Source organism: Hemicordylus capensis, chromosome 6, assembly GCF_027244095.1.
Source record: "Hemicordylus capensis ecotype Gifberg chromosome 6, rHemCap1.1.pri, whole genome shotgun sequence".
NCBI classification, from domain to species: domain Eukaryota; kingdom Metazoa; phylum Chordata; class Lepidosauria; order Squamata; family Cordylidae; genus Hemicordylus; species Hemicordylus capensis.
This window is the reverse complement of record NC_069662.1, coordinates 98,035,449-98,053,860: the sequence shown is the minus strand read 5'-3', so window position 1 is coordinate 98,053,860 and position 18,412 is coordinate 98,035,449. Positions and strand designations below refer to the sequence as shown.

The window sequence follows — 18,412 nt, the reverse complement described above, 5'->3', positions numbered from 1 at the left end:
AATAAACTATCTCTAAATACTGTAAACAGCTAACAAAACCAGTATGAAGCTAGAAAGCCAGCAGGAGAGGGGGCACTTCCCAGTGTATTGCACAGAGTGTTGTACGTATGACTATTTGCTCCATGGGCAGAAGTCATGGGTGTGTGTTGAATGCAAGGAGCTCCTGGCTCTCAGGGAACAAGTTCATTCCCTCAAGACCAAGGTGGCGAATCTAGAGAAGCTCAGAGAGAGATAGGGATGAGACCTTCAGGGACATGGCAGAGGCATCCCACTCCAGGACTGATAGCTCCGCTGCTCTCAGGGAGAATGAAGGTCTCAGGGAAGGAGGACATCGGTCTGAGGAAGAGACATCGGTCTGAGGACATCAGTCTGAGGGAAACGCTCCTCTAGAAGGGACCCCTTCTGTGGATGATGAGCCCATATCCTCTTACACAGGGGATACTCCTCCGGGGGGTGGGGTCCTCCTTGTAGTGGGCGATTCAATCATTAGAGGTATACAGAGATGGGTTTGTGACCCGCGTGTTGACCGCACGGTGACTTGCCTGCCTGGTCCGAAGGTTGAGGATATCACGCAGCATCTAGATAGGCTCTTAGGCAGTGCTGAGGAGGAGACAGCTGTCATGGCGCACGTCGGCACCAATGATGTGGAGAAATGTAGTCGGGAGGTCCTGGAAGCCAAATTTAGGCTGATAGGTAGCGTTCTGAAGTCCAGGACTCCCAAGGTAGCATTCTCAGAAATGCTACCTGTTCCACACACAGGTACAAGTGAGACAGGCAGAGCTGAGGGGTTTCAATGCGTGGATGAGACGTTGGTGCCGGGAGGAGGGGTTTAGATTTAGTAGGCACTGGGACACATTTTGGGGGAAGCAAGGCCTGTACAAAAGGGACGGGCTGAACCAAGATGGAACCAGACTGCTGGCACTTAAAATCAAAAAGGTTGCAGAGCAGCTTTTAAAATGATGCCTGGGGAATAGCCGACAGGAGCTGAACAGTATCTGGTTTCGCAAATGCCATCCCTTAAAGTGTGAGGGTGCAGAGGATTCAGATAAAACAGAAGGGGACAGAGCAGAACAGCATAAAGAGCAGACAGAAGCCTGTGCCAGCTGGTCAAAGAGTCAAAAGAAAGATAGCAGACACCAGGGAAGAGATTCAGAGTACAGGTGCTTATATGCCAATGCCAGAAGCCTCTGAGCCAAGATGGGTGAGCTGGAGTGCTTGGTTGCTAATGCAGAAATAGATATAGTGGGCGTAACAGAAACATGGTGGAACAGTGAGAACCAGTGGGACACTGTTATCCCTGGGTATAAACTCAATAGAAAGGACAGGGAGGGGTGTCTTGGAGGTGGAGTAGCACTGTATGTCAATGAAAAGATAGAATCTAACAAGCTAGAAAACCTAGGAGGACCAGAGTACTCCACGGAAACTCTGTGGGTGACAATACAAGGCCTGAAAGGAAATGTGCTACTGGAGACATGCTACTGCACTCTGGATCAAAATGCTGAAAGTGACTGGGAGTTGCAGGAAGAAATCAGGGAGGCTTCCAGGAGAGGCATTGCAGTAATAATGGGTGACATCCATTACCCACACATAGACTGGGTAAATTCACAGTCAGGTCATGACAAAGAGGTCAAATTTCTAGATATGTTGAATGACTGTGCCCTAGAACAGTTGGTCTTGGAACCAACCAGAGAGAAGGTGACCTTGGACTTAATCCTGAGTGGCACCCAGGACTTGGTGCGGGATGTCAGTGTCATTGACCCTTTAGGGAACAGTGACCATAGTGCGATCAAATTCAGCATACACATGGGAGGAGAATCACCAAGGAAGTCTAACACAGACACTTTGAATTTCAGAAGAGGAAACTTCTCCAAAATGAGTATGGTGAAAAGAAAGCTGAAGGAGAAAATCAGGAGAGTCACTTCGCTCCAGAATGCATGGAGTTTACTCAAAACCACAGTACTAGAAGCCCAGTTAGAATGTATACCCCAAAGGAGGAAAGGTACCACTAAGTCAAGGAGGATGCCAGCATGGCTAACGGGTACCGTCAAGGAAGTCATAAAAGGGAACCAGACTTCCTTCCGAAACTGGAAGCCCTGCCCAAATGAGGAGAACAGAAAGGTACACAAATTCTGACAAAAGAAATGCAAGGTGACAATAAGGAAGGCAAAAAAGGAGTTTGAGGAACATTTAGCTAAAAGGATCAAGGGGAATAACAAAAACTTCCTTAAATACATCAGATGCAGGAAACCTGCCAGGGAGATGGTTGGACCATTGGATAATGAGGTAGTGAAGGGGATTATTAAGGAGGATATGGAGGTTGCAGAGAAGCTGAATGAGTTCTTTGCGTCTGTCTTCACGGCAGAGGATACTGAGCATATACTTGTTCCTGAACCAGGAATTTTAGCGATGGAGGCTAGGGAGTTGGGTCAGATAGAAGTGACAAGAGATGATGTTCTGAACTGTCTGGAAACACTGAAAACTAGCAAATTGCTAAGGCCGGATGGCATCCATCCAAGAGTCCTCAAAGAACTCAAATGTGAAATTGCCGACCTCCTTGCTAAAATATATAACTTATCCCTGTAATCAGGCTCTGTACCAGAGGACTGCAGAGTAGCAAATGTAACACCGAATTTCAAAAAGGGTCCAGGGACTATCCAGAGATTACAGGCTAGTTAGCTTAACGTCCATTCCAGGCAAATTGATGGAAAGCATCCTCAAGGATAACATTGTAAAACACATAGAACAGGCCCTACTAGGAGAGAACCAGCATGGTTTCTGCAAAGGTAAATCTTGCCTCACCAACCTTTTGGAGTTCTTTGAGAGTGTCAACAAGTGTGTGGATCAAGGTGATCCAGTTCACATAGTATACCTGGACTTCCAAAAAGCTTTCGACAAAGTTCCTCATCAAAGACTCCTGAGAAAACTTAGTAGTCATAGGATAAGTGGAGAAGTACATATGTGGATTGCTAACTAGTTGAAAGACAGGAAACAGAGGATAGGGATAAATGGAGAGTTTTCACAATGGAGGGAAGTAAGAAGTGGGATCCCCTAAGGATTTGTACTGGGACCAGTCCTTTTTAATTTATTCATAAATGATCTAGAAGCAGGAGTAAGCAGCGAGGTGGCCAAAGTTGCAGATGATACCAAACTCTTTCAGGTAGTGAAATCCAAAACCGATTGTGAGGAGCTCCAAAAGGATCCCTCCAAACTAGGGGAGTGGGCGACAAAATGGCAAATGTGCTTCAATGTTGGCAAGTGTGAAGTGATGCACACTGGGACGGAAAACTCCAACTTCAAGTATATGCTGATGGGATCTGAGCTGTCAATGACTGATCAGGAGAGGGATCTTGGGGTCATGGTGGACAGATCGTTGAAAGTGTCGACTCAATGTGCGGCAGCTGTGAAAAAGGCCAATTCCATGCTAGGGGTTATTAGGAAGGGGAATGAAAATAAAATGGCTAATATTATAATGCCCTTATACAAAACGATGGTGCGGCCACACCTGGAGTACTGTGTACAATTCTGGTCACCACATCTTAAAAAGGACATTATATAATTGGAAAAGGTGCAGAAGAGGGCAACCAAGATGATCAGGGGCCTAGAACACCTTTCTTATGAGGCTAGGCTACAACACCTGGGGCTATTTAGTTTAGAAAAAAGACGACTGCGAGGAGACATGATAAAGGTCTATAAATTCATGCATGGTGTGGAGAAAGTGGATAGAGAGAAATTCTTCTCTCTCACACATAACGCTAGAACCAGGGGTCTTCCCATGAAATTGATTGCCAGGAAATTTAAGGCCAGAAAACGGAAGTATTTTTTCACATAATCAACTTGTGGAATTTTCTGCCACAAGATGTGGTGACAGCCAACAACCTGGATGGCTTTAAGAGGGTTTTGGATAACTTCATGGAGGAGAAGTCTATCAATGGCTGCTAGTTGGAGGGCTATAGACCACCTCCAGCCTCAAAGGTAGGATGCCTCTGAGTACCAGTTGCAGGAGAGTGACAGCAGGAGAGAGGGCATGCCCTCAACTCCTGCTTTAGGCTTCCAGTGGCATCTGGTGGGCCACTGTGTGAAACAGGATACTGGACTAGATGGGCCTTGGGTTGTTCTTATGTTCAAAGGTGGGTTCAGTGTATCCTTGCAATTTTGTTAACCAAAGATAATGTGGTCAGACATACTTAATCATTAGGCAATATGGATAGGCATTCATTTGTAAAGGAAGGCGGAAAGAGTGTTCAAGGCCTTAACTCTCTGATTAAGGGTCAAAGTAGCATTACATCTGCACTGGTCCCAGGAATAAAATGCACAAGCTTAGGCTGAGGCATAGTTTAGGGGAAGTGAAGGGTTTTCTCTCGGTGACAGCCAAGAGAACGGACTTACATGGATGATGGAAAATATCAGAAATTGAGAAAGCACAGCTGGAGAACAGCTGAAGCACTAGGGATAGGAACTCAACCTCAAATTGGGGGTACTTTTAAAGTACTGGAACCACTGGCCAACATATTCTGCAGCATAACATGGACAGTTCTGAGCCACTTGCACTGCTGTAGACTCCTCAGGAATAGCCAGTGTCCTGAAACGAGAGCACCAATATTTAAGGAAGAACACCAACACTCTGAATGGGCTACTTGCAATTTTTCCAAGTGCTCTCAAAGTTCAGGCATGCTACTTTAAGTATCTGCATTCTTGAGTAAGACCAAAAGTGCTTCCTTAGGAGCCAACAGCAGCATGGATGGCTCAAAATAAACTGTGTTATGCTGCGGAACATGTGAGCCAACATTTTACTGGATTTTTTTGGGGGGGGCACATTATAGTCTGTCTTGAACCTTTAGGACAGGTAGGATACAAATGTAAGCAAACATTCCAATAAATTTACAAACAAAGAAGCACTTACCAGCTGAATAAGCAGGCTAATTAAGTCTGTCAAGGGTTTGTTAATACGCAGAAGGTCTTCAGCAGGTTGAGTGTCCCCTCCTATGCCAGATTTTTGTGCCTTAATGAAAATGAATCAACTTTCAGATCACAACCCTTTTCAAGCCTCTTCAAGATCAGGTATATTTGTGTGCAAATTATTAAAATCATTTGAGCATACAGTCTAGTAGTGTAGTTTTATGACAAGCTACATTTTGGCCCAACAGGCACCATTCAGGACCAGTGCATGCTGGAGGCTTCCAGGAAGAGAGTCCAGATGTCCATGGAATCTCTGTTCATTCAAGTAAGTCCTTGAACATGTCATAGTCATTTAATATGAAAATAAAATTTAAAATAAAAGAATAAAATAAATCCTGATTAAGATCTTGATTTAGAATATCCATATACCAGGGAGACAAGTGGGACACTTTCAATGGACTCCTTTAAAAAATTACATTCCTGAATTACATTTTATAATAAAAGTATTATTAAAATACACAAAAGATCAGATGCATACTTGACACCTCCTTAAGACAAATGCAAAATGTGTGAAGGTTCACAATTTTTGAAATAAGGAGATAATTAAAAATGGAACCATACCCATTGTAGATGCTTGCTAGCCTTACCATGGTGTGGGGTGAAGTATGCCACATAGCAACAGGTTATGAGTCAGTTCTCAGGGGTGATATGGCAGCCCACTCAGTGCCCTTACACGGATGGTCTGCAGATAAGGTGAAATGGTATAGTGCTACTTTCCCCCTTCCTTTTCTAATAGTTAATGAAAGAAGGAGAGATTTGAAAGAACTAGGGTGGGTGTGTGTGTGTGTGTGTGTGTACACACACACACACACACACACACACACAGACACACACACACACACGAAAGAAGAAGAAAGGAAGGAGACACCATTTAGTGCTTTCCCCAGGAAACAAAATGTCATGGACCAGCACTGCTGATTGAGCCATAAAAACATATAGCTTAACATGCAGTCAGGCAACCATTGTCTGTGAAAACATTGCAGACATCACTTGTTCAATCAATATCATTTGAATTTCTAGTGAGGAATCCAACAAGAGTAATAGAAAGAAAACTAAACACCTGTACAATAGTGTGCATTCTACCAGAAAATAGACTCTATATACCTGTAGCGTCAGGCGGACAATATTAGCAGTATATATCAGCATGTGGTGCAAAATGTCAAGCAACGAGAGGAGCAATACATTTGTTGTCTTGATGTTGCTTTTATCATCCACATCCAAATACAAAGTGGCAGTTTCTATTAGGAGATTACAGATGTGATGGACAAGACCTAAATAGACAATTAGAACAAATATACAGAGTTATCTGCAGAGAAAATTGATATAGAAAGTAGGAATAAAGAAAAAGTATATGACCAAAAAATGGGAATTACAAATAGATACAGCTGTTGTATTTACCTCCCTCTTTATAAGACATATTTTAAATGAGGCATCAGATAATGTTGTTATAAAATTTCTTCTTTTACAAGTAGGCATCAGTTCACATGACACAGATGGCAGAATCCAAGCCTTCAGTGTTCTTTGCAAATGTGCTTCAATAGGAAAGCAGCTAGAATTGTTTTATTACTGTAGTTGTATGTTTTGCTTTACGCAATAACAGTCTTGTTCAGTACCAATTCAGCAATTACTTAGCAAGGATATGTTCACTATCACTGTTTCTATCAAGGAGTCAACCAAAAAGAATGCAGGCCAGTCTGCAACCACTTACTTAGCATTTTACTCCATAGCAGGGTTTCTTAACCTTGGACCTCCAGATGTTGTTGGACTACAACTCCCAGAATCCTCAGCTGCAATGGCTTTTGCTTGGGGATTATGGGAGTTGTAACAACATCTGGGGGCCCAAGGTTAAGAAACGCTGCTCCAGAGGATAATTATGAATTATTAATATACGTGTGTGTGTCATGGATTGTAGTCCACCCAGTTGGGGTAAATGTAGAACAAAGGAAAAGACCACTGATAAATAAGTCTGTGGAGAAAAAATATTCACTCTCTTTTTCATCATATACATATTTTCCAAGCTCGTGCTAATTCAGTTATGAACTGGACTGTGATGCATTTCTATTACTTCATGAACTGAATTATTTTTATATGTGATATCCCAGAACTTAAGTAGAAGCCTAGATGGTCATTTCCAACTCTGAAAATTAAAACTCCTCCAGCCCATTCCAGAATCCCAAAGTGAAGACTTCATTTTTGCTTGCGTAATCCCTCTCAAGCCTTTGAAAACCATTTGAGACTACTAACTAATGTGAAGAGCAGTTCCATTAGTTCAGCCAATCATAAAATGAAAAGCTCCTTTTTGTGGGGTTTTTTACTGTCATGGAAGAGACATATTTGTTAGCATTGGTGACATTTAAAAAATGAAAATCTAATCAGTAGATTTGTTAGCTGCAAATAAAGTACCTTTGGGAACTAAATGGAAGTTTGCAAAATATATTTGCCATCTGCCCCTCTTTACAACAAGTGGGTAGGGGCAGTCAAGGATAGTAATAAGTACTAGATATGGAATAATTTACTTTTATTTTAGAAGATCATAGTGGCTAAACATAAATGTTATAGCAAATCCAGTGTGCTTAGTACAGCATATTGAGGGCAAGCTGAGTGAACTTTCTACAATAAAATATGTAATCTACAACAACCTTAAGTAAGTCATATTACACAGAAATATAAATTAAGAATGCTAGATGATTAGGTATTACCAGGTTTGCTCTGAAGTATGGTAGTAACCACCCTTCGTAACCATATTTTGACTAAAGTGAGGAAAATTACCTCATTTGGGGCAAACCTGCATACAGCTATGTTCTTAAGTTTAAGGCACCAGGAGAGTTGATTGTGGTAGGATGCACTAGAACATAGGACAAGATAAAAGGAAAGGAATGCAGACATGTCTTGAAACAAAAGGGGTTTATTTAAGGATAAAGCTTACAGAGTGAAAACAGGAGTTAGTATCTCAGTACGGTGCTGAAAAACAGTCTTCCCGTAAGGGGGTTGCAGACTCTCTGGAAATGGCTTATGTTGCCCCAAAACACATTTACCATGTTTTAGCACTAAGGAAGGGGGATAGAAATTTGGTGTGAAAGTTTAGAAAAATGGATAGAACAAAGGTACCTCCTGTACCTGCAGGTCCATAGGTACCTGTTGACTAGGAAGAGATCATCTGTCCACTTGGGTGGGAGTCTCTCCGTGGGGAGTGCACACAAGCAAGGGAGCAAGCATGGGTGCATGTGGGCAAAATAAACGAACAAACCCACAAACCCCATGGGGGATGCGTCTTATAGTCTAAGACATGGTCTGAGGGCATGAGCACCAACAAAAGGATTTTGAGTATTTGATTTCATATAAGTTATGATTCTGGGTCAGCATTCTGTACATCTCATAGGTGATTGCTTAGGTGTTCTTCTTAAACAAAAGTGATTTTAAGCAGGTGTCTTGCTAAAGAGGCAGACTAAAAATTATTAATTGATTTTAATGGTGTTTTAATGTAAACCACCCTGAGCCTTTTGGAAGGGCGGTATAAAAGCTTTAATAATCAATCAATCAATCAAAGGAAAGAAAGATGGGACTACAAAAGGAAAGCAATTTTCTTGGCGGTTAACTTTTCTACAGACCAGCTTGTTGAAAGAAGGAAGCTGCATTCCATTGCCTATTGCCTCTTTTGTGAAACTTTAGGCTCCTCTGCTCTGGCTCTCTGAACATGCAGCCAGAGTGGTACTCCTGGTCACTTGCAGTCGCACTCATGTCTTGGGGGCACCAAAGAACACCTAGTCAGAATGACTAGTCTCTGTTTTTGGAATCTTAGGGATGCAAGCAGGCTATGGCTTCTCTTTTCATGGCCCAAGCAAAGCCAGATTTCTAAATTTGAGGTGCAAAGGCAAAACACAAGCAGGGCAACATAGGTGCTAGATAGACACCTTATGACAACTGAAAAATATTGCAACAAAAACAGTCTTTTAAAAGATGGTTAGAGGGCAACACACTGGGGCCAGTCACATGACCTACTGAGCAGCTGGGGGAAGGCTTTGCAAACCTTGCCTTCCCCTCAATCTGTGGCCAGGACTCGTCATTCTGGTCTCCTGAATTCAACAATGCACCCTGTGACACGCTCAATGCATTGAGGGATTCCCCTGAGATGGGTGCTCTAGGCATCCATCTCTGAGAGTGGTCAGGCTGGAACACAAGAACATAAGAACCTGCTGGATCAGGCCCAAGGCCCATTTAGTCCAGCATCCTGTTTCGCACAGTGGCCCACCAGATGCCGCTGGAAGCCACAGGCAGGAGTTGCCCCCCTGCAACTGGTACTCAGAGGCATCCTGCCTTAGAGGCTGGAGGTGGCCCACAGCCCTCCGACTGGTAGCCATTGATAGATCTCTACTCCATGAAGTCATCCAAACCCATCTTAAAGCCATCCAGGTTGTTGGCTGTCACCACATCCTGTGGCAGAAAGTTCCACAAGTGAATCACGTGCTGTGTGAAGAAGTACTTCTGTTTGTTGGTCCTAGACCTCCTGGCAATCAGTTTCATAGAGTGACCCCTGGTTCTGGTGTTGTGTGAGAGGGAAAAGAATTTCTCTCTCTCCACTTTCTCCACACCATGCATGATTTTATAGACCTTTATCATGTCTCCCAACAGTCATCTTTTTTCTAAACTAAAAAGCCCCAGGTGGTGTAGTCTTGCCTCATAAGAAAGGTGCTCTAGGCCCCTGATCATCTTGGTTGCCCTCTTCTGTACCTTTTCCAGTTCTACAACGTCCTTTTTAAGATGTGGTGACCAGAATTGTACGCAGTACTCCAGGTGTGGCTGCACCATAGTTTTGTATAAGGGCATTATAATATTAGCAGTTTTATTTTCAATCCCTTTCCTAATGATCCCTAGCATGGAATTTGCTTTTTCAACAGCTGCTGCACATTGAGTCGACACTTTCAACGATCTGTCCACCACGACCCCAAGATCTCTCTCCTGGTCAGTCACCGACAGCTCAGATCCCATCAGCATTTACTTGAAGTTGGGGTTTTTTGTCCCAATGTGCATCACCTTACACTTGCCAACACTGAACCGCATTTGCCACTTTGTCGCCCACTCCCCCAGTTTGGAGAGATCTTTTTGGAGCTCCTCACAATCCATTTTGGATTTCACTACCCGGAAGAGTTTGATATCATCTGCAAATCTGGCCACCTCACTGCTTACCCCTGCTTCTAGATCATTTATGTATAAATTAAAAAGCACCAGTCCCAGGACAGATCCCTCGGCAACTCCACTTCTTACTTCCCTCCATTGTGAAAACCCTCCATTTATCCCTACTCTATGTTTCCTGTCTTTCAACTAGTTAGCAATCCACACATGTACTTTTCCCCTTCTCCCATGACTGCTAAGTTTCCTCAGGAGTGTTTGATGAGGAACTTTGTCAAAAACTTTTTGGAAGTCCAGGTAGACTATGTCAACTGGATCACCTTGATCCACACACTTGCTGACACTCTCAAAGAACTCCAAAAGGTTGGTGAGGCAAGATTTACCTTTGCAGAAACCATGCTGGCTCACTCCCAGCAAGGCCTGTTCTTCTATGTGCTTTACAATTTTATCCTTGAGGATGCTTTCCATCAATTTGCCTGGAATGGACGTTATCCGGCCTGTAATTTCCTGGATCACCCCTGGATCCCTTTTTGAAAATCAGTGTTACATTTGCTACTCTGCAGTCCTCTGGTACAGAGCCTGATTGCAGGGATAAGTTATATATTTTAGCAAGGAGGTCGGCAATTTCACATTTGAGTTCTTTGAGGACTCTTGGATGGATGCCGTCCGGCCCTGGCAATTTGCTAGTTTTCCGTTTTTCCAGACAGTTCAGAACATCATCTCTTGTCACTTCTATCTGACCCAGCTCTCTAGCCTCCATCGCTAAAATTCCTGGTTCAGGAACAGGTATATACTCAGTATCCTCTGCCGTGAAGACAGATGCAAAGAACTCATTTAGCTTCTCTGCAACCTCCATATCCTCCTTAATAATCCCTTTCACTCCCTCATTATCCAATGGTCCAACCGCCTCCCTGGCAGGTTTCCTGCTTCTGATGTACTTAAAGAAGTTTTTGTTATTCCCCTTGATACTTTTGGCTAAATGTTCCTCAAACTCTCTTTTTGCCTTCCTTATTGTCACCTTGCATTTCTTTTGCCAGAGTTTATGTTCCTTTCTGTACTCTTCATTTGTACAGACCTTCCAATTTCGGAAGGAAGTCTTCTTCCCTTTTATGGCTTCCTTGACGGTACTCGTTAGCCATGCTGGCATCCTCCTTGACTTAGTGGTACCTTTCCTCCTTTGGGGTATACAATCTAACTGGGTTTCTAGTATTGTAGTTTTGAGTAAACTCCATGCATTCTGGAGCGAAGTGACTCTCCTGATTTTCCCTTTCAACTTTCTTTTCACCATACTCCTCGTTTTGGAGAAGTTTCCTCTTCTGAAATTCAAAATGTCCGTGTTAGACATCCTTGGTGATTCTCTCCCCGCATATATGCTGAATTTGATGGCACTATGGTCACTGTTCCCTAAAGGGTCAATGACACTGACATCACGCACCAGGTCCTGGGTGCCGCTCAGAATTAGGTCCAAGGTCGCCTTCTCTCTGGTTGGTTCCAAGACCAACTGTTCTAGGGCACAGTCATTCAACATATCTAGAAATTTGACCTCTTTGTCATGACCTGACTGTGAATTTACCCAGTCTATGTGTGGGTAATGGAAGTCACCCATAATTACAGCCCTGCCTCTCCTTGACACCTCCCTGATTTCCTGCTGTAACTCTCAGTCACTGTCAGCATTTTGATCTGGAGGGCAATAGCACGTCCCCTGTAGCAAGTTCCCTTTCAGGCCTTGTATTGTCACCCACAGTGTTTCTGTGGAGGACTCCAGTCCACCTAGGTTTTCTAGCTTGTTAGATTCTATCCCTTCTTTAACATACAGTGCTACCCCTCCTCCAAGGCACCCCTCCCTGTCCTTTCTATAGAGTTTATACCCAGGGATAACAGTGTCCCACTGGTTCTCACTGTTCCACCATGTTTCTGTTATGCCCACTATATCTATTTCTGCATTAGCAACCAAGCACTCCAGCTCACCCATCTTGTCTCGGCGGCTTCTGGCACTGGCATATAAGCACCTATATGCTGAGTCTCTCACCTGATGTATTCTATTCTTTTGACTCTTTGACCAGCTGGCACAGGCTTCTGTCTGCTCTTTATGCTGTTCTGCTCTGTCCCCTTCTGTTTTATCTGAATCCTCTGCACCTTCTAGGAAGTGGAGAGTGGGTGGCAGGAGAACTCCCTGCCGTCCGCTCGCTTCGCCTTTTCCTAGAAGCCATTTGCAGCTCAGCGGGCGAAGGGGATGGGTTGGCAGGGGAGTTCTCCTGCCGACCCGTTGAGTATGGGAAGGGAAGGGGCGGCAGGGGTCTTCGGGCTGCGGGGGGCGGCCGCCAGCCGAGCCGGGAGAATTGAAGAGCCGGGCGGCAGGGACTGGGTGATACCCTGCCGCCCGATTGCGTGTTTAAAACGGAGGAGGAAGATTATTTGCAATGACTGACTGCAGCCGCGCCAAGAGGAGGGGGAATGAAGCGGGCGGCAGGAAGGTATGCCGCCCGCTTACTCTATAAAATACGGTGCCATTCTTGAGGGGGTGAGTAACACCCCCCCCTATTCCCTATTGGAACCCCCCACCCAAGTGCCGGACCGCAGCTCCGCGGTTCCGTGCACACCCCTACAGCCCGTCCCTTTTGTACAGGCCTTGCTTGCCCCAAAATGTGTCCCAGTGCCTAACAAATCTAAATCCCTCCTCCCGGCACCAACGTCTCATCCATGCATTGAAACCCCTCAGCTCTGCCTGTCTCACTGTACCTGCGCGTGGAACAGGTAGCATTTCTGAGAATACCTTGGGAGTCCTGGACTTCAGAACGCTACCTATCAGCCTAAATTTGGCTTCCAAGACCTCCCGACTACATTTCCCCACATCGTTGGTGTCGACGTGCACCACGACAGCTGTCTCCTGCCCAGCACTGCCTAAGAGCCTGTCTAGACGCTGCGTGATGTCCTCAACCTTTGCACCAGGCAGGCAAGTCACTGTGTGGTCAACGGTGGGAATCACCCACTACAAGGAGGCCCCCACCCCCCAGAGGAGTATCCCCTGGAAGGGGATCCATGGAAGGGGTCCCTTCTAAAGGAGCATTTCCCTCTTTCTCAGACTGATGTCCTCCTTGCCCAAGACCTTCATTCTCTCTGACAGCAGAGGAGCTACCAGCCCTGGAGTGGGATTCCTCTGTCACATGCTTCCCTGTCTCTCTGAGCTTCTCCAGATCCGCCACCTTGGTCTCAAGGGAACGGATTTGTTCCCTGAGGGCCAGGAGCTCCTTGCACTGAGCACACACCCATGACTTCTGCCCATGGGGCAAATAGTCATACATGTGGCACTCTGTGCAATACACTGGGAGGTGCCCCTTCCCCTGTTATATTCATACTGTTTTTGTTGGCTGTTTACAGTATTGGGCTGGAATACTGGAAGCAGCCCAGCTTGCACAAAAGCACTCGCTCCCTAAACCTTGGCTAGCAGCCAGGATAAAAAGTCAGGCTAGGCAGCGCTGGCCCACTGGGATCGGGTCCTATCCCAGTGGTTCTCACGTGCAGCCTAACACAGGCTGGGTATACCTAGCCTAGGTAAGGTTGCATGTGAGAATACAGTAAAACATGAGTTTGAAAACATAGGAAAAAAGAGATACACATTCTACTGAAATTATTATGGACACTCAATTGGAATCTCCATGGCTAATAAACCAATGATTATAGAACACTATTTATAAAACAATTATATATATATATATATATATATATATATATATATATATATATATCTCCATTTTTTTCCTGGTGAGACCTCACAGCACCTTACAAATGCTGGTACATTAAGCTTTGATCTATAACTGAGTAAATGTAGGTGTATCTCTTTTACAAATTGATACACTGAGAGAGGAAAGATTTACTTAATCATTTTTCTACTGAAAGGAGAACTTTGGAAGTTACCTTGTAATGAAGAATCAAATTATGACTCAGTATTGCTTTGACCCTTTGGACTCCACAGGAGTTAACTATGTTAAAGAGTTTGAACCTCTTTTCAGTTTTTGTTCACTAACCTTTGATTCTCTCTATCCAGAATAGGAAGAGTTAATTAACTTATTGAATTTCCCATAAGAAGACACTTAATGAAAACTTGAGACCTTCTAAACAAAACAAAAAATATTCAGTTATGGATACAGCTGCAGTAAATGTTTTCTGGCTGTTACATGTATTCATTTTGGCTTGGCAGGGCCTACTACTCAATGCAATGGAAAATCAAGACTTACTAGAATGACAACCAGAAGGGTTGGGAGGGGGAGGGAAAAGGACTTACAAAAGTGAGTATTCCAGCCAATATGTGGCAGGTGACGTATGGCAGGTGACATCAAGCCAGGCTTGACATCGAGCTGCCTCAGTTCAGGAGGTCCAAGTTCAAATGGGACCACCCGCCAGTTTGTAGGACCAGCTTCTGGGCCGGCTCGGGGGTTATACTAGAAAAGGGGAATCCGGCTAGGATTTGCCTTTCCAAGTACAGAGGATTCCCTAATCTCAAAAGGCTTCCTTTAACTTTTTAATGAGTGGGGAGAGGGCAGGCAAAAGTCTTTATTTACCTTTTAAAATGAAGCACTGCTGGTGGCCACCGGGAGGCTCAGTAGGTGGCAGCAAGGACTGCCCCACCGGCCTCCTGACAGTCCGGGCCTCTGCACATGCACAGAGAGGCCCTTAGAGAGGCCCCTGTGAGTGTGCAGAAGCCATTTGTGTCACCATACAACTTGAATGGTGAGGCAAATGCCTTCTGCGCATGCACAGAGGCTCAAATTGGCCTGCAGCTGGCCCAGACTTTCAGTTGGGAGGCTGGTCATTTTGGAAAGTAAATAGAGCCTTTCACCCTGTACCTGTACCCCATTGTACTTGTAAACCTGTATACTTTACAAGTATACCCCTCCCGCCCGAGTTGGCCTGCGAGTCAGCTCGGCTGGCTCACAGGCCAAACTGGAACTGGCTAGGCTTGACTGAACCTGGTCTGGATTCAAACTGAACCAGGCTAGCCTGTGAATATCCCTAAAGTCCATCCAACTTTCACTATTCTATGATTAGACCACATGTTGAACGACTATAGTTTTTTTTACTGAGACTACATGGATCTCCACAGTGCAATAAGTGCAAAAATAAGATAATTGCAAAAATTATTCTAGGTTCGTAGTCTGTAAGTGTGTTTGTAGTCTGGAAGTGCTCCTGAATCCCAAACTCTCCCTGGTTTCTCAGATTGAGGCTGTGGCCAGGAGTGCTTATTAGCAGCTTTGGCTAATAAACCAGATACATCCATTTCTGGAGACAAATGATCTTAAAACAGTGGTACATATGCTGGTAACCTCTAGGCTTGACTACTGTAATGCACTCTACATGGGGCTGCCTTTGTACAGAAACTACAATTGGTACAGAATGCAGCAGCCAGATTGGTCTCTGTGGCTGCCCCAGGGCTTTGGAACTCACTCCCTGCTGAAATAAGAGCATCTCCTTCTCTGTTTGTTTTTAGGAGGATCCTGAAGATGTACCTATTTTCCCAGGCTTTCAACAAACCAATTTTTAAATTTTTAATGTGTTTTTATCTATTATGATTTTTATCTTTTTATGAATTTTAAATGCTTTATATTTTATATTATGTTTTAATTCTGTACATCGCCTAGAGGTTTCTATATTAGGCGGTATATAAATTGAATGAACGAATGAATGAATGAACGAATGAATAAATAAATATAATGGCAGAGGGATGTGTGTGTCCGGGGTAGAGGGGTGAGTAATATGAACCAGGTGGTGGTAATATTGCTGATCTAATGCTCCCAATAGGAAATCCAGTGCAGTGATAAGAATTAAAGCATACTGTTCAAACAGAGAACCGAGGACACTGCACTGGCAGCTACATTAGGATACGTAATAGTTGTAGAGGTGGCATGTAAACTATTTAAACTATTCTGAAATACGTGGAGACTGGGCATATCATGAGTGAGTCAGGAGTGCAGGATTAGAAATAATTTACTTCCACAGCACCCTGAAGACATTTCAGCCATTATGAGTCAATAATTTTATGATTTCAATGGGACTTAGTCCCACCACAAATCCCATGAGCCCCACCACCCATTGAGATCATCTGGAGAGGTTTGTCTGCAATTACCATTGGCTCATCTGGTGGCTGTGCAGGGACGGACCTTCTCTGTTGCTGCCCTGAGATTCTGGAATCCATTCCCTGCTGAGATGAGCCTCCCAAACAGGGGTGTGCACAAACTGTTTGATGGAGAACTAGTCCGTATTGAAATGGGCCAGATTGGTCCACGATCAACCAAACCAAGCCTGGTTCAAGTGGACTGGTTCTACAACAAAGGGGGCAGGGGCAGGGGTGGTGAGAAAAGTAATGTAAAGTACTCTTTACCAGCCAGCGTGGCTGCTCAACCCCTCCCCGGCACTGCCCAAGTGCTCAGTGGTCCATATTTACTATTCCAGTGGTGCAACTGCAGCCTTTGGGCATGCCCGGAGGCTGCTCACCCCGCCTTCACATTGCACAAGTGTGCAGTGGTCTGTATTTGCCATTCTGGTGGTACGACTGCAGCCTCTGTGCATGCCTGGAGGCCACACACCTCCATGCACTAGGGACCTCTGCACACTTGGGCAGCACTGGGGAGGGGGCTAGCAGTGGCACTGGAAGCCATGGCAACCAGTAAGAAGTACTTTATATTACTATTCCTGCCGCCCCTTTGTAGATTTTCCCACCCCTTTACTTGTAAAGAGAAATCCTCACTGGATTCCCCTTTACAAGTATATTGCTGAACCGGTTCGGTCAAATGGACCGGACCAACCAGTTTGTTCGACCGAACCAGTTTGGTAGCATACAGTTCAGTTCTAATCTGATTTGAATTTGAACCAAACCGCGAGTTCTGATTCGTGCACACACCTACTCCCCAACTCCAAAAACTTTTTTAAAGTCTCTAAAGACTTGCTTTTTCACCCAAGATTTTTATCTGTATGTGGCTTTAAATTGTTTTTAGGTTTTTATTTTTAATCTGTTTTCTGTTGTTGTAAACTGCCCAGAGATGGAACTTTGGGGGGTTCTACAAATTAGAGAGAGAGAGAGAGAGAGCGCTAGCTTACCAGAATATATTATATTCACAGTCCATTCTTAATTTATTTTGATGATGGAACTTTATTTCTACAGTGAGCCTGACACAAGTTCACACATTGAATTTTCTGGCTTTTGTCTACTGAAACCAACATATCCATCTTATATAATCTTGTTAGTTAATTTCCTCCTCTTTTAGGCTTCCTTTCGGCTAGCATTTAGAGTACTCTGCACAAATAACAGACCATACACAGATATATTTAGGTGATGTCACCACTGCCCACAAAAAGAAACTACACTGACATAATTACATGTCTCCACTATTCAAACTTGTCATCAGTCTGCTTTCTTTTCACCAAGCTGAAATTTAGCAAGCCAAAATAAACAATCCAATACAAACTGGTGCCTATCAAATTGAAATCTGCAAACTATCATGTGGACAGATGACCCTTTGCACTATGATTCACTCTACATCTAAGGCTGCTATGACTATGCTATCCCATTCACCAGATCAAGCTGCATGTCTCTTTTCCATAACTTGTTGTTTGTAGAGATAAAGGGTGAAATCTACCATTGGTATTAATGGCCAATCTGTTATTGCTTTTCACTGTAACCATAGCTTTTAAAATTGTAACTGTAGCATTTAACCAGATAGCATTCCCTCTGTGCTAAAATTGGGGGATGGGGTGGGGGGAAGGCATGGATAGTCAAAACATTTTGAGTGCCACCTCCTTTTATCATAGAACAAGCAACAAACTGTAGATGCAACTGGAGAATCTGTCTCAATGCTCAATGGAGGATCTACAATTATGAACCATATGATTGATAATTAATCAGAGAGGATTCTACTCTGAGTGCTGAGAGAAGTTTGATTGTCATACATGCAAGACGCCTTAACAGTTGCTGCCCCCAGGTTTTGAAATGCTCTCCATGTCCATTCCCTGGTTTTCCTTGCTGCCCTTAAGCAGCAAGTAAAAGTTTCTTCAGGTCTTTGCCCCTTAGGGGGTGCTGGTTTCTCTATTCTTTTGCTGCTCTGTATTTTATGGTTTATACTGTTTGTTTTAATGTGGTTTTGCTGCTGCATTTTAAGCTTGTAAATCTCCTTGGGATAAATTTATGGAAGGTGTTATAGATATCTAACTATAAACAAAGTAACTATATATAATCACAAAAATGTACATATTAGAAAAATGATTTAAATACATATCAGCAAAGAGTCCTGTGCCCCCCAAAGACTAACAAATATATTTGTACTGCCCTGCAACAAGT

At 43.9% G+C, this 18,412-nt stretch overlaps 1 protein-coding gene across 8 annotated transcripts in view; it reads right to left on the bottom strand.

The window, feature by feature from the left end:
- ULK4 (unc-51 like kinase 4) overlaps window positions 1-18,412 on the bottom strand; it is a 370,052-nt gene that overhangs the window by 110,108 nt on the left and 241,532 nt on the right. For all 8 annotated transcript variants that reach the window (XM_053265063.1, XM_053265068.1, XM_053265061.1 and 5 more), the window contains exons 33-34: window positions 6,061-6,227; window positions 4,901-4,999 (exon numbers count right to left, since the gene is read on the bottom strand). In XM_053265063.1, coding sequence (XP_053121038.1) covers window positions 4,901-4,999; window positions 6,061-6,227 — 266 coding nt within the window. The remainder of the gene's footprint in view (window positions 1-4,900; window positions 5,000-6,060; window positions 6,228-18,412) is intronic.